The sequence below is a fragment of the Alosa pseudoharengus genome, unplaced genomic scaffold, assembly GCF_046254945.1.
Source record: "Alosa pseudoharengus isolate Yale_2024_CS ecotype anadromous, Long Island Sound unplaced genomic scaffold, YU_APseudo_1.1 YU_APseudo_1.1_scf_22, whole genome shotgun sequence".
Lineage (NCBI taxonomy): Eukaryota > Metazoa > Chordata > Actinopteri > Clupeiformes > Clupeidae > Alosa > Alosa pseudoharengus.
This window is the reverse complement of record NW_027468680.1, coordinates 31,377,898-31,393,503: the sequence shown is the minus strand read 5'-3', so window position 1 is coordinate 31,393,503 and position 15,606 is coordinate 31,377,898. Positions and strand designations below refer to the sequence as shown.

The 15,606-nt window shown below is 41.8% G+C and overlaps 2 protein-coding genes across 2 annotated transcripts; one reads left to right on the top strand and one right to left on the bottom strand.

The window, feature by feature from the left end:
• Positions 1-1,457: 1,457 nt before the first annotated feature.
• Positions 1,458-7,737, top strand: srp14 (signal recognition particle 14). Its single transcript, XM_076299720.1, has 5 exons — positions 1,458-1,590; positions 4,990-5,062; positions 5,192-5,301; positions 6,084-6,116; positions 6,369-7,737. The coding sequence occupies exons 1-5, from the start codon at positions 1,567-1,569 to the stop codon at positions 6,456-6,458; spliced, it is 330 nt and encodes a 109-aa protein (XP_076155835.1). The 5' UTR covers positions 1,458-1,566; the 3' UTR covers positions 6,459-7,737.
• On the bottom strand, positions 7,376-14,172 carry xgb (x globin). Its single transcript, XM_076299719.1, has 5 exons — positions 13,827-14,172; positions 10,145-10,252; positions 8,633-8,753; positions 8,289-8,369; positions 7,376-7,918 (listed from the first exon to the last, which is right to left on the bottom strand). Exons 1-5 carry the CDS (start codon positions 13,994-13,996, stop codon positions 7,796-7,798), a joined length of 603 nt encoding a protein of 200 aa, XP_076155834.1. The 5' UTR covers positions 13,997-14,172; the 3' UTR covers positions 7,376-7,795.
• Between the last annotated feature and the right edge of the window lie 1,434 nt (positions 14,173-15,606).

Genomic DNA, 15,606 nt, shown 5'->3' with positions numbered 1-15,606 from the left:
CGACATGTTTCGTCTTTTTTTTGTCTCTTTGGCATGTTTTACGAACAAAAACCTTCAAAAACATGTCTCTTGCTTGTTTAGTAACAAACTTCCAAACCACTGCTTCGGAATCTGGTTACGCATGGGCTATGCGCCTTGAGTTTAGCCGACAGGGAAGTAGAATGTGACGATGTGTCACATGTCTAAAGAAAGCTCTCCTCATTGGCTACACGGACATCTAGGTCCCATCTCATTGGCTCACTCAGACGCAGCGCTATGACCATTCAAAGACTGGTTGTCAGATTCATCGCTTACGTGACTCATTGGCTTTGATGGCATCTATCTCGACTCTCATTGGTCCTACAGACATGTAATGGGTATCGATGGAATCAGAAGAGCCTCGTGAACACGCGGAGTACCGTGAATCCAGCGACAATAATGGAAGTAAAACCGAAATATCTGGATTTCCGCGAAAAATAAGTGTTTACTTCGCTTCTTTTCGTATGTATCTGTTTTGTTTGTACTGGCGTGTACAACTACTCAATATATTGGCAATATAACAATGTAGATATTTTACATCTATGGATTCTTACGAAAATTTCAAGACCAAGCATGCTGGGCTAACTTATTGGTACGGCCATACAGACAAGTGACAAAATATGAACGCAGCAACTTTGGGGGGTGGTGGAGGGGGGTATTCTGATATGTTATATATCGGGATAAACTTATATTTTACACACGAAATATATGTTAATTCATGGAAAGCTTTACATATATCGATTCTTGAGTTTCTCAGCTTTAAAATGGTATATAGCATGACTATGGTAGTTCATGATAAGGTGCAAAGAAATGCATGGGGGTTGTTGGGGGGAGGTGGGGGGCACTGTATTTGCCCGAATACGGGTCACCCGTAGTGTACTGGGCTAAGTAACATGGTTAGCATAGTTAAAAATCTTAGCATAACTGCTAGCGAACATTAGAGCCATTCCAACTTTCAGTTATCGTCAAATATCTACCTATGCACAGCCATTAAACTATTTGAATATCAACATTCATTCAACTTCCAGTCTGTCAACAACTTTTAAACTATTTACCTTCAACTTTTAAACGGTCTACTTTTAAACTATCATTAAACTATCTATTAAACTAGCTGTCTATCAACAACTTTTAAACTATCTACTGTCTATCAACAACTTTAAAACTATCTACATTCAACTTTTAAACAGTCTACTTTTAAACTATCAACTTTTATTAAGCTATGCAACCACCATGTCTATCCTAGCATCACCGTAGTAACCATCTCTTTATTATCTGTTTTAACTATACATGATATTTTACATCACAACTTTAGCATTTTCATGCACTGGTAATTCCTTGGAATTGCATTTCTAGTTTCCAGTTGAGATGCTACTTAACGCCGATGGGAGGCAGTAGCATTTGAACTGATGGGTTACATTTTGAGTGGAAAGGTCAAGGGGAGGAGTTAGATATGGAAGTAGGAGCTACGTGTGCTTAACCAGAGCTTATGCTAACTCATAGTGGAGCTTTGCTAACCAAACGTCGACTTGGTCCAAGCGAAATAACAACATGGTGTTGTTAGAAAACGACTCGGTAAGACAATACAAATTAGATATTGCAGCTTTATATCTGATCAGCATTCCCTATTTCGCAGTGCAGTGTTTCCAATTTAACAGGCTAAGCTAACTTGCAAGTTAATGTGAAATCACAGCAACACGCCGAAGCTAACCGGTGCACGGCAGCCTCCCAATGCAGACACATGAAGTCGTTTGTAACATATGTTTATCTAATTTGTGAGTAAAATTATTATTGTACGGGCAGTGGGCAGGTTGAAATGTCGTCGAAACACAGACGAACACTGACAACTAAAATATAGCTGAGCAGCATGCGAGGAAATGCAAAGTAACCTTAACGTTAGTTGGCTAGCATAAAGTAAGGCTAGCTGGCTATTATGGCTTGTAGGGACCTAAGCCTTTCTCCAAATAACAGGGGCGTTAGTACAGTAACGTTAGCCTAGCTATTACTCATTAAATGTCACAAAGTCTAATCTTGGTAGATGGATACCTAATTAAGTGGGACTTTCATTTGTAGTCACTTCACTTAAATTGTGTTACAGTTTAGTCGTCAGCTAACGTTACATTGCACTGATTGTGAAATGTATGAAACTCAACGTTAAATGTAGAATCTATCGTAGTGAAAGACTCAAATTAGATCAGCATTGTCTGGAGGCTATCGTAATCTGGGTTTACTGTCAAATATCTAACTTTTAGAAGACTTGAATGTCTCTGACGTGTTGAAAGTTCTTGCTGGTCTGAATAAAAGATTCCAGCTCTGTAATCTTTGTTCTTAAATAGGATTTTGAGTCTGATTCCCCCTAAAGTGACACATTCAGTCCTAATTTGAAAAACAATGTGGATGACATGTTCAGAATACTGCAGGTGGTCTACATCTGCTTTAACCAACTAGTAGGGGTGTAAAGGTACACGTAGGTAGGTAGGCTACTGGGCGTAAGGTTCAATACAGATGTGTACGGAATAGGCTACACCAAATGAAGTCTTTAACTGTAAGCAGCAGGAAGGTTTTTTGCTACGGACCATTCTTCAAATTTGAGTTCCCACACAAACATATTAAATAGCAGACTATAACGTTATATGTTTAGTCAAGGTTAGGACACCTTTTCAAAATACTTCTGTCTGTTGTCTGTCTGACGAGCTGCATGGTGCAACATGCATTTCTGAAATGACCCAATAAATATCCATCTATCTATCTAGCTATCTATCTATCTATCTTTTTAAAATGGCCTTCAGTCTTCCAGTACATTCAGAAAGCACGGTGTACTAACCTGGAGGTTATGGTCACCTAGAATAACCACTCCCAAATAATGTCTTCAGTAATTAATCAGTTTATGTAAGGCATTGTCATTGTCCCTATGGGCACAAAACCAACTAGATCAGTGTTTCTCAAAGTGTGGTCCGGGGACCACTGGTGGTCCGCGAGCAGACGTGGTAAAATATTAGCCTAGAAAATCCAGACCCTGATAATCTAGAAAGATTAAGGGTCTGGCAAAGAACAATGTAATGGGCCAACTCGAGGAGTGGCAACAAGCATGCATTTAAAAATCTCACTGCATGCAATTGGATAAAACTAGACCATGTTTACTCTGAATGATTTCGGACTTCGACGCAATCGGATAACACTACGACCAATGTGTACTGTCCTCCAACGTTGCAGCGCTGTCTTCATCAGTTTAGCTGGTTCCCCGGAATGTTGGGGTAAAAGTAATGTGCATCATTGCTCTTTGCCAGAGTGTCTCGCAGAGACAATTCCATTGTGCTCTCGCGAGAACTCTGGATTTCCAGGGTAGTAAAATATAGGCTAGATGAGTTGTTTGCAATATTGAACCAACTTGAAATCAACTTCCAAACAGTTCTGCAACACTGCCTATAAGCTATGCCAGTTTAAATCATGAATTCTTTGACACAATAAGCAAGGTGCAAAGACACCAGTGCAAATAAGCAAGGTTGTTCAGTGAGTAGGTCTATTATGTAATATACTGTTGTAGGCAGGGTAGGAATTTCACGGCGGCCACGACGGCCATGGCCGTCGTAGCCCCTTGCGTTGACCGTGATGCCCCTTTGAAAAGGGTTTACAGGCCACGGTGGCCTTGGTGCCCCCATCTTTCAATATTCTGCTTTGCGTCCTACTAATAGCAATTTTTATTTAGCCTGTGGCCTGTCAAAATAATCTTAGCATTCACAGCGCAAATTAATTTAGTCTTTTACGCAGTGGAGAAAGTGACAAAGTGCGTCCAAATTCACCCATTCTTCTCAGTTGAACTACTTGCGAAGTAGCCTACTCATCATCACACAGACATCACAAGTATCACATGAAAGAACTTTTTCTCAGCTTTTAAACGATGTTAGCCGATAATTGCTGTGTTGAACGGTTCGCGAGAAAAGTAAATAATATAATTCAATTTAATCATACATTCTACTGAAGGTTTTGCGTCTATGATCTCCCTACCCATTCATCTCTTATACTTCACGAACCCTTCTTTTAACACATGACAAACCATATATCAGAATAAACAGCAGACCTTACCGAACACAAAGGTGTAAAGCAGTCCCCTGTACAGTTAGCCGTTCCAGAGTAATCCAGTTTTGAATTTGCAGTAAATTTCGACATGCATGGATGTCTCCAAATTTGGTCTTTGAGTTTTACAATGTGGTTAAATTGTTCCACATGATTTCATAACGGGCCAAATACAAAATAAATGTTACAAATATAGCCTAGATATTGGTAAACCAGAGGACAGCTGACTAAGAGTTTGTGAAAGTAGCCTTAATGATCACAAAATGCTAAGCATGCATCTAGGCTATTTGAGTTTCTTAAAGCTGAGCTATGCTTAAATTGTTCAATACATGATTTCATAGCAGGCCAAATATAAAATAAATGTTATATATAGCCTAGATATCTGTAATTATTAGATGATCAGATGATTTACAGTTCTATGTAATATGTCATATTTCATGTTTTTGTAATGTTTCATACAGTGATGCAGGTCTACTGCAGTGAATAGGCTAAATACAACTTTGATAATTTTTATATGCTACTACTGTATAGTTAACTTTGGCATTGGTGCCCTGACATGTGGCCTTTGTGCCCCCCACCAAATATGCCCAACTGAAGGCCAAGTGGCCTTGCCCCCAGAATGGTGAAATTCCAAGCCTGGTAGGTCTACTTTTTTTTAAGCTAGGTGGTCCTTGAGGCTTTTTTTATTTGTTAAGTGGTCCTTGGTCTAAAAAAAAGTTTGAGAAACACTGAACTAGGTGATACAAGCATTACCTAGTTTTTAGGAAGGTGAAATCTGTTGTTACTCAATTGTATGTGTGAACTGTTGTTATTCTGTTGAATATCACGGGGTAATCCATCCAGTGAAGATTGAAACAGAATTCTGATGTCCTGTCCATTTTTCCCCATAAAATGCTACAGTTTCTCACGGAGCTGACGCGACTGTTTCAGAAATGCAGAACCAGCGGCAGTGTGGTCCTCACTTTAAAGAAATGTGAGTCGAGATACCCATAATCCTCTTCACACTGACAGAAATACTGGCAGGCCCAATTCATGACGCATAGCTCAGCATTAACAAGAATTGACCTTAGCTTTTTATGCCTTTCTCCCCACAAATTAACAGATGATGGAAGAACAAAACCTGTCCCAAGGAAAGGTCACTCGGAGTTTGAGCCAAACGATAACAAATGCCTCCTCAGAGCGTCGGATGGCAAGAAGAAGATAAGCACAGTGGTAAGGCTGCTGGGAAGGGGGGCTGGTGTCTTTGGATTTTCACTCGTGACAAAATTCTGCCAGAAAAGTCTTTTTCTGGGCCAGTCTAGCCATTGTAGATGTCAGTTTAATGAAACATCCCACGCGTGTGGCACTGTGTGTCAAATTAAAACAGCTTGCACACCCACACAGTTGTATCTGATTTGCTGCCGTCCTGTTATAAGAATAAACCCTCAGCCCTCTCTCCCTCGTCTCTTCTTTCCCCAAATTCTCTTCGCTCAGTACTGTCCAAAGAACTGCTATGTCTGCTACACTGAATGTTTCATGTTTTTTTAATATAATTATTACCTCCACTGGTAATGTTTTTGGTGTGGTTTGTCAGTCCGTGGCATTCACACCTGGTCTCAAAGCGTTCAAAGCTAGCAAATGCATTTAGTTATGGACAGTTTCACCTGAAGCAATGGCTTTGGAGTTAATAAAATAGCGTGTAGCTGTTCTCATGACATACATTTAATGATTGTTATCGGTCAGTGTTAATAAAAGCCAATTACACTTATAGCTCAGGTTTGTCAAGAGTTACGTGGCCTTTGCAGAGGTGCTCTTTTAGTGTTCTTTCAGTTGTACTATTTTTTTATTTATTTTTTTCTGAAAACCTGGACGCATGAGGGACGAGCTTTAATCAGTTAAAAATGTGCCAGTCTTTTGATTGCACCCTCCAGCCTGCTCACTGACCTTGGATTGCTGTTGTCAGATACGGTGACAGCTGAGATCAGAAATAATTATATTTTTCTGTCATTTTTCAGGTCAGCTCCAAGGAGGTTATCAAGTTTCAGATGGTAAGCGCTCAATTTTCACTGAGTCAATAAAAGGTGGCAGGCAGGTGCTAAGCTAGCAGCTCAGCCTTGCATGTTTTTCTGTTGCATAGCAAACCTGCTTGACCATACTCTGTAGTTTCTAAAAGTAACATCCAATGCATCTTGGTTCCACTAAAGAACCTAATTCCAGAAGCTACTTTGTTTATTTTTTTATTTTCTGTGATGCAGTTTTTAGCTAATTTATTCATTTGGGAATATTTTTTGTGAACCCAGGCTTACTCCAATTTGTTGCGAGCACACATCGATGGCCTGAAAAAGAAAGACAAGAAGAGCAAAAGCAAGAAGACCAAAGCCACGCAGTGAGGGAAGCTACAGACTGTTACATCAAACGCTGGTGCACCCATCGGCGCCATTTTGTTTTTCTTCAAGGGGATCCAACCTCCACCTGCCTGGTCCCTCCCTCTGGTTTCAGCATGTACCAACCCCCTCTTCCTTCTCATGTGTTTGCAGTAAGACCCTATCACAGATCCATCCCGCCGTCGGCTAAAACGGTGTTGAGGATTGAGCCTCCTTCTAGCCAAGGCTGGCCTTTGGAAGGCAACGGGTGTCTGACTTTACAAACCCCTCTCCTCATCAGTCTCCTCTGTAGGCTTCGGATGCACAATAGATGGACATCTTCCTCCATTTTGTTTGGAGGCCTACTAGACCTTCAGAACTGTGGCACATCTGAGCTTGCTCCTGGTAAAGCGGCTGTCTGTTGATTTTCAGCAGTGGAGACAGTACCTGATGTTTGGTGAGGGGAGAGGAGATGATGATAAATCTATAGCTACTACACATTAATTGGAGGAGAGGTGCCATAATCATCTGGGGAGGGTCGGGTCGGTGGATTTTCTTTTATTGCAACATCAAGAGTATTTTCAAAAATGTTTTTAATTTAAGAGGATTGTATTTGTTTTTTTTTGCATACATCTATATGCAAGCTAATCCTACCCAGTGTCCAGCTTACTTAAAATCCAAAATAGGACTAAGAATTAAGTGGAATATGAATGAGTTTCTTATTTTTGTAATTCTCCCATCGTGTTTGTTTTGCTTAAGGCCCAGAACGTGGTGATACAGTGGTACAGTTATTAAGGAGGTTTTGATCCTTTGGTATAGACACGTGCCTTTCACTCATTACTTATCTACTCAGGCCACATGCTTTCTGAAAAAATAGAATCATTGGACTCTAGCCACTGAATGAAGCAAATGTATGGAACAAACAAAGAGCTCTAGACAGCGGATTCAGCATTATTCGTATCTTATATCACAGCAATATGCATTTGTCAGATATGGTTTTGTTTGAATAAGCAATGCAACTCATCTGTAGTCCTAACAATTCAATTTGGACAAAACTGAAAAATGTCAGTGGCCTAAACTTTTTTCCCCCCTTTTTTTACAGTAAGTCTTAGGAATATGTATTGCCCTTCATGCAAGGTCTTAATAAAATTCTGTGTTAATATGATGAAGCCACACATGGGCAACTAACAATTCAGGGTCCAAGAGGGACGGATTCGTTTGTGTTTTGGTTCATGTGAAAAATGTAAAGTAAGAAAGAAATAGCCAAAAAAGTCAAATAATAAATACAGTATATACACATCTATAAGCCACATGTGACGTGTCTCCTTGCTGGGGTTTAAAACAGTCTCTGGAGCTGAGGAGCTTCAAAGGGCTGTGTTCTTCTTGTCCGGCCGCTCCTTGGCGGACACGACCACATGATGGCGCCTGGTCCGTTCCTCCTCCTGGTAGCCTCGCTTCATGATTCCAGTGACATACTGGAACAGACTCTGGTGAAATGACAAGACATGCACCGACAAGGGGCCGTCAAGGAACACGCAGCACACAACCCATAAGTAAAATAACACCATAAATTAGTCTAACCTTTTTGTAGATCCCTTCAAGAGTGCTTAAACCTTCTAAGTCTACATAGTTTTGTTAGACGTTGCTTTACTGAATGAGTTGTATGTGATGGCTTATGTATAATATGACTTAAACATGGACCATGTAGATGGGCATAAACCTGATGGGCTGGTTTTCTGTGAATGGATAAAGTGAAGTCCTAGACTAAATGCTTTTTCTAATTGGGTATGGAGAATTAGGGATTCATATGTAAACCCTGATGTGTCTTCTCTGGGGCCAAGTGAGGGACAGCCATACCTTCCATGCTTCTTCTAGTTCTGGGGTCCATTGGTCTTTTAGGATTGGCTGGACAGCACAGATGAACTCTGCCCCAACATACTGACAAAGGAATGCATCAGTCAACTGAGCAAAGCCTGGATTTAACACTATAGTGCATTAATCAAGTTAATTTTATTACACATGTTGACTATGTCTATGATGACCTAAGATGCTTGCTCAAAAGGTATATTCATCTTACATATTTTGCTGTCTAAATGCTGCAAGTTTTATAATTAATGAGGAATTAATTATGCTTCTCTCTAGCATCAGCTTCTAATACACACTGTATGGTCTGTGCCAGCCAAAACTATCTACAATCTTACCCCATAGTACTTGGGAGGCGCGTTGTAGCGATAGTGACTCTTGCCCAGTTCCAGTGCAAGATGTTCAAGCCTCTCCAGCTGGTCTAGTCTAGCCACGGTCTTCTCAATAAAGGACATTACTCTGTTCAGGGTCACGGGAAAGACTGCATTACATATGGTTTATGTGTTAAAACACAAGTGTTGTGCCAAGAGTACTTAATATTAGTTAATGTCCTGTATGATTTCATGAACACATGTTATTTTGTTCGTCATTCATGTCCATGTTCTGAGCGCTCAACACAGGTGTTTCCTCTTCAAGGGCCACAGGAGCGATATCAATCAGAAGAACAAATTGTAGTCTGCATCAATCTCGTAATCACAAACACTTGTTGAAGGGAAATTAGACGTTTTTTGTCATCCTCACGGCTACCGAGAATATTTAGCCTAATGTCAATGGTTGACACAGAAGGGCCACTTGGCCTTTTTATACTGTGTGTGAGAGGCACGTCTGTGGTGTCGGTGGAGAGCCACTGAGGCCAATCGCGAGAGCTCAGTCACACGGACGAGGCAGCCTCGGCTTTGATTAAGCGGAGCCCTCTGGCTTAATTGGTCTTGTTGGCCTTTCATGGGGATAACCACATAAAAAGGTGCAGTGTCCTAGCCAAACACGGTGGAGCAGCGAGCACGCAGTGAAGGGCTTGCACTTTGGATTAGGTGCATTCATAGTCCGATGAGGGCTGGACAGTCGACCAGATAGAGATGACGCTTGGGAGGATAAACTGAGTGTGCTCTCAAGAGCTGCATGATTGGGGGAAAAAACACTGATGTTGATAGAGGAAGCAAAATTGAAAAAGCACACATTACAACTGCTCATTCACTAATAAATAAATATATTTGATGAGCCAGCGTGCATTCAGAACGCTGCCTATAATAGAAACACAGGCCTAAAACTTGAGGCAGACATTTAAACTCTATATAGCTGCAAAGCAAACGGACATGTCTGTGCTGCTGATGTTTTGAAACTTGAAACCCCACCTGCCTCCTCAACTGTGCCTGCTTTCTAACAAATAAATAGTGCTGGTTAGATTTGTGCGATTAAGTTTGGCTTGCATGATGAATGTTTTATTATATTCAGTCCCCACTCATTTTCGAGATGTCAGTCACAGTCTGGCCATCTGAATGATGGCTTCGAATTTTGAAAGGAAATGAGACCATGGCATTAAGCGACAGGCAGCTTCAGTTTTTTGCAAAAGCTTAAATTAGAAAGCTAATAGGCCAGTCTTGGCCTGACTGTGCTGAAGATTCCTTTGAATACCACTCAGATATAATTATGCTGCTCATGTTCTTTCAAGAATATCATTGCATATCATTATGATCAAACATTGTTTTTGGTTACCCACACATAAATGGCTCGACTGTGGCTGCTGAAGCTGGCGGTATTATGATATGCTGAGATGGATCTCCATGGGGTGCTGAGCTCCATGCATAAGTAATAGGAGGAATAGAAAGAAACAGCCCGCTGGGCCGACTGACCTTAGGCCATGGGCCCGGAGCTCCCTGCTTGTGCGTAACCTCTCCAGGTCCTCCACATCGCGGAACAGGAAGAACACATCCTTGCACTCAGGGTGAGTTTCAAACAGCCTGTTTCCAAGACAACAGACACCTCTGAGCTTTCATGAGCTGGAAATATAAGTAATGTCATAGCAGTCCGTTTATATTCACTTTGATACCCCAAACCCCAAACCTCCCTAGTGCTGAATATCCTTGTGCAAGGGTAACGCAAACCCTATGAGCTACTGTGATTGCTCAAGTCTGTCAGTATGAACTTATCAATATTTCATGCGCCCACATGTGCATAGACTACTGGCCAGGTCAGGCCTCTGTCATAAAGAGTGGAAACCAATGACACTGATTGAACAGGGTCTTTTCTTTTCTGCTGAACTGACCTCCTCTAACGTTGCCCTGCCGGGCTACCCTACATGCTGCACTCAGACTCACGGAGGAGGGTGGTGTGAAAGACAGAGAATGGGGTGCCCATACAGAGACGACTAAAGCAGTTGCCTGTGGGTCAGGCAAAAAAGAACATGGTTAGTCTTTTTTTGTAGACTACCACGCTGGAGAGACTGCTGAGGTTTAGAGAGGAAAGGGAATAAAAGGCTGAAGTCAGTGACCGTACAATGAGGATGAAAAAGTGAGTGGAAGAGACATGAAACAGAGGGCAAGGTGCAAGCACAGTTTCCACTTCCTCTCTTTCCGTCTCTACTTTTTTCCAACAATCTGGAAAAAAGAAAAAAAACAATATGCCAGCCATGGCAGGGTTCCATCAAAAAGTACCTAGAATAACCTTCCTCTCAAACACTCACAGTGGCGTCCTGATGACATCTCTCCAGCCCCATCTTCAACCAAGCAGCTGCTACAATTAACTGTTGGCAGCACTGATGAGGATCAGGGTTAATGATCCCACAGATATCACAATTGTGCTACCCGATGATGTGCTATGGGAGATATTAGCCATGTAGTTATGAGCACTGATCAGTAGCTGGGAATGAACCAGAAGTTTGTTACCAAATAGCCAGGTGCTGTTAAGTCATACCTGCAGGAATACAACCAGTCATGGTGAATTTTGTCAGCCGAAAAGTGCCATTTGAGCCCTAAACACATCTGTTGTCTCCTAATACAAACACATTTCCCATTCAGCTCTTTGGTACAGGAGGTAAGGAGAGTTCAAATGTATCCATTACCAAATGTTTATGAAACTCCTGTGGTGTGTTGTCATTGCAGAAACAAAGAGAGGAGAGGTGAAAGACTAATGAACTAAAAACTCAATATGAGCCCTAAAACATCCCAAACAATTTACACTTTTAGATTATACCAAACGGTATGTATGCCTAGGGCAAAAAGCCAAAATGCATCTAGAACCTCTCATTGTCTTCATTTTGCTCATGTCAGTTAATCTCTAAATTGTGATATGAATTCATAGTCATATGGCCCCAGGTGTGCCATAGATATGAAGGCCTACATATAGTAAGCCTACATATAGGGGCCATATGAGTCTAACTACCTGTTGTTGTTGGAGGAAGTGTGTGGAAAGGGGAGCCTGGTTTTAACTCCATGCCCATTTGCACCCTCTTCACACCCCTCTCCTGCAAAGAGCCCCTGGTTAGCGCCATGTTTTGCTCACCTCTCCCCATGAGCTGTCATGAACATTAGTGTCTTCACAATGAGGTGGCCGCTGTGTCAAAACCAAATGAGGGAGAAGGAATCCACGACGCTGCACAAGGGCCTGTGATGTGTGAGGGGAGGGTGAGTGATTTAAACAGAGCTCTCCCTGGTAATGGCTGCTGTCGCTTAAGACGGATGTGGGACTCAGTCCACTTTTGGAGGCTGATGGAAGCAGATGATGAGAGATACAGTATGGTCTTGCCAGAATGAAATGTCAGTCCACTTTCACAGCACAGAAAAACAACAACACATGTCCCTGCATAGCAGCTGATTAGAAAAAAAAGAGCACTGTGAGGAAACTGAAAAGGAAATGAGGAGATAAAATTGTTCGTCGATGGCCAAGAGTCCTCTGTAGAGAGTCACAAAAACACAAGTAGGTGTTGGCTCAATAAGGCTCAAGAATTGCTCCTATGGGTTTCCATGCTGCAAACCTCGATTCTGAACACACACACCTACAGCTGAAGTTTGCTTGTGCACGGCACGCATCCCCTGCTGTGCCTGCCCAGAGTGTTCTCATGCACCCTGTGGAAAATAGGCTCCGGTTCCGCAAAATTATGATTGCCAGGATGATTGTGCTTATAAATCTGTACCCCTCCCTCTCCACACCCTACCCCCCCTGCCTTTAATGAGAGAGACTAAGGTATTCTTGTGTGAGTGCTTGTCATTGCTTGTCATCTGTTCACAACAGAAATGGCCTTCTGTTTGCATGTTTGTGTTCCCTCACAACGGGCACTCAAAATCAACTTTATTATCACATTTGTATGTGTCCACACAGACAGCTCCAGTCTTTGGAGTGAATACAAAGGACACAGACACATACATCAGGAGCAGCAAGCAGCACGCTCCTATGCATTCAAAATGGCCCGCAGGAGATATGCAAGGAATATGCAAGTTGCTCTCTGAGCTCAACCTGCTAGTGAGGCGCTCTAGCCATTCATGCCTAGAGGGCTCCCCCGGTCAGGCCCGCCACAGAGGCCTCTGCTGCTGCGGCTGCTTCTAGGCCAACACGCTAAGGTCAATCTCCTCCCTGGTTTGGATGTGCTCCCGGGGGACACGTCTCCCTGACTGTGCTCAGAGCTCAGTGTCTGCCTGCCTCATGTTCTCTATCCCCCACCCCCACTCTGACACACACACACACACACACACACACATACTGTCTCCTTATGTGCTAGTATATACGCGCCTGTGTCTAGATACATTATCACCACTTAAAATTGCGTGTAAGGCCACTGTGTAAGGCCAATGGTGCTGCAACCTACATGACCTACTGTGTACACACACACACACACACACACACACAATGCTGCAGGTTCACTGGTTGAGAGACTGGGTTCCCTAAATGTTGAACATGTCAATTTATTTGAACAAATAGGCTAAATAACATTATGGAAAAATAAATGGCATTTGTTGATCCTAAACATAGGCTAACTGGTGACTCTCTATTTTCTTTCCATGTAAAGGCATGAAGATGAAGATGTCAAGAGTTCTATCCCAGCACAGAACAGAGTAGTTACAGTGGCATCACAGCCAAATCTCTGTGTAAATATTAAAATACAAGCAAATGGGCATTTAAATCCACTGGGAATTTTCGAACATTCTACAAACGTCCGTTGTAATCCTTCTGATTTCCCCACTGTTCAAAAGACCAGCTGCGGTATTACCACAGACATTGTAAGCTCTACGTGAATATGGATGGACCATGAAGCTGGTCAGAGACATTCGCCTCGCATAGCCTTCCCGCTGAAACTAGCGACGTAATCAGAAAAGCATCTTTCTTCCTGTGAGAAAAGCTGTCATCTGGCCATATACATCTTGCCACGAAGTTGCCGCCAAAAAAATACAGTTCTGTGCAATGTAGAAGACTTTCCTCACATCGCTATCATCATATCCTATTATCAAGAGTTTGACAGTGGTAGTAACACGTAGCCTAGTGTTCTGTATGTTAAACGACGTCTGACAATTTAACGTATTTTATAAATTATTTTCCTCTCACCTGACAAACATGATAATTCCAACTTTCGCTATATCTTCCTGAATAACTTTCCAAGAATCTTTGATCATGTCGATCTGGTCCCCAGTAAGGTGCGCAACAGCATCCTCTTCACTCTTCGGCTCTGTCGTTTGCCTGGGTGCCAAACCCAGCCCTGATATTGCGCATCCCATTTTTGTGTGATTATAAACTCAAGCTCGCAATTGGCAATAAGTATAGAAATAACCGGACAGACGATTATTTTTGTTTCCCAGAAATAACGGTGCCGGCGCGGAGGCTTGGTGAAGTAGACGCCTCTAGCGCGCGTATATTCCGCGTATTTCCATAATGTTTCCTCCGTCGAGGCGCACGATCCCGAAGCGGTGTGCAAAGCCGAGTTCGGAACCTGTAACCTGCGCGTGAAGAAGAGGTGGAGTCTTAACATTTAGCCTATTTCTAGAAAAACGGTGTGATGGCTACTGTTGGAGGTGGAAAGAAAAATATAGATGATCAATGGTGTCCAAATTGCAATGTGCTATTTCGTCAACTTAGCTGCCATTCATATTGTCTTTAATTATATTCGAAGTGTAATAAACACGATGTCAAATTACTTCAGCTTCTTTAGATATCATTTCACAATGCATCCATGAGTAATAACTACAAACTGAATATGACAGGTAGTGGACTGGGATAATGGGCGCACTCACTTGTAGTTCTACCCAATAATGTAGTATAAAAAGAAATTGCAATATAGTAGGCTAGGGGAGACCGGGGCTGGTTGTCACATTGCTTATTCCAGGCACACTAGGTGATGCTGTGGTAAAATTTTGATATCAAACTGTTACCCTTTGATAGCTCACTCATTTGCACTAGGAATTTTGCTGAGTAGACACACAGCATTGAGGTGAGGAGACAATTTTTACATTTCATGGGTCAGAGTAAATTTTCATGTTGGTGTTGTTTTTGTATTGAGAGCTTGTAGGATATTAGTAGTTCAAAAACAAAACACTCATTAAAAAGCCAAAGGTAGTAGCTTTATTTTGAGTCATATTTTAGCTATCAAGTTAAAGCCATTTGGCAGCTAGGTTAACATCTTTGTCAAGAGGTCAGTTGGGGATGGTTGTCACATAGCTTGTGGGGTTGGTTGTCACATGTGTTTGTTGTCACTGTGTTTACAACTTTGTTTGCAACTTACATGATAATAAAGAGGTTTTAGCACTGAAAATGATTTCATTTTATTTCTCAACACAGTAGACAATTCAGGTAACTGATCACCTCCTTTAATCCCATTGTTTAAACATAAGGAGCATTGATGACAACTATCATAGGGGTGGTATTCATATTAAAACTTATTTGCAGTTTCTAGCTTAAAAAACTAAAAAGTTACACATCATTTTTTTAAGATCCCATTTTATCACTGAAATCCCATTGAAACTCTATAGGGACAACCAACCCCATACCCTGTGACAACCAACCCCGTGATGGGGTTGATTGTCACATTGTGTCAGAGTGTCTTTGATGGTTAATTGCTCCCTGTTACAATACATTCTAAAAAATAAAATTTTACACATTTAAAGCCAAGACCCCAAGCTTTCCTTTTTATGTAGGAATTACTGCTAAAAGAGTTTTTTAAGATGAGCAATTCATGCATGAGTAAAAATTGTGACAACCAACCCCGGTCTCCCCTACAAACACTAGGACGCACAGCCTCAGTGTAACCAATGCATACTGTAGGTGCCAAACTCGCAGGTAACAAAATGGGACCCTGCCATGAATCAGTTGCTGTGCATGTTCTCATGAGGCT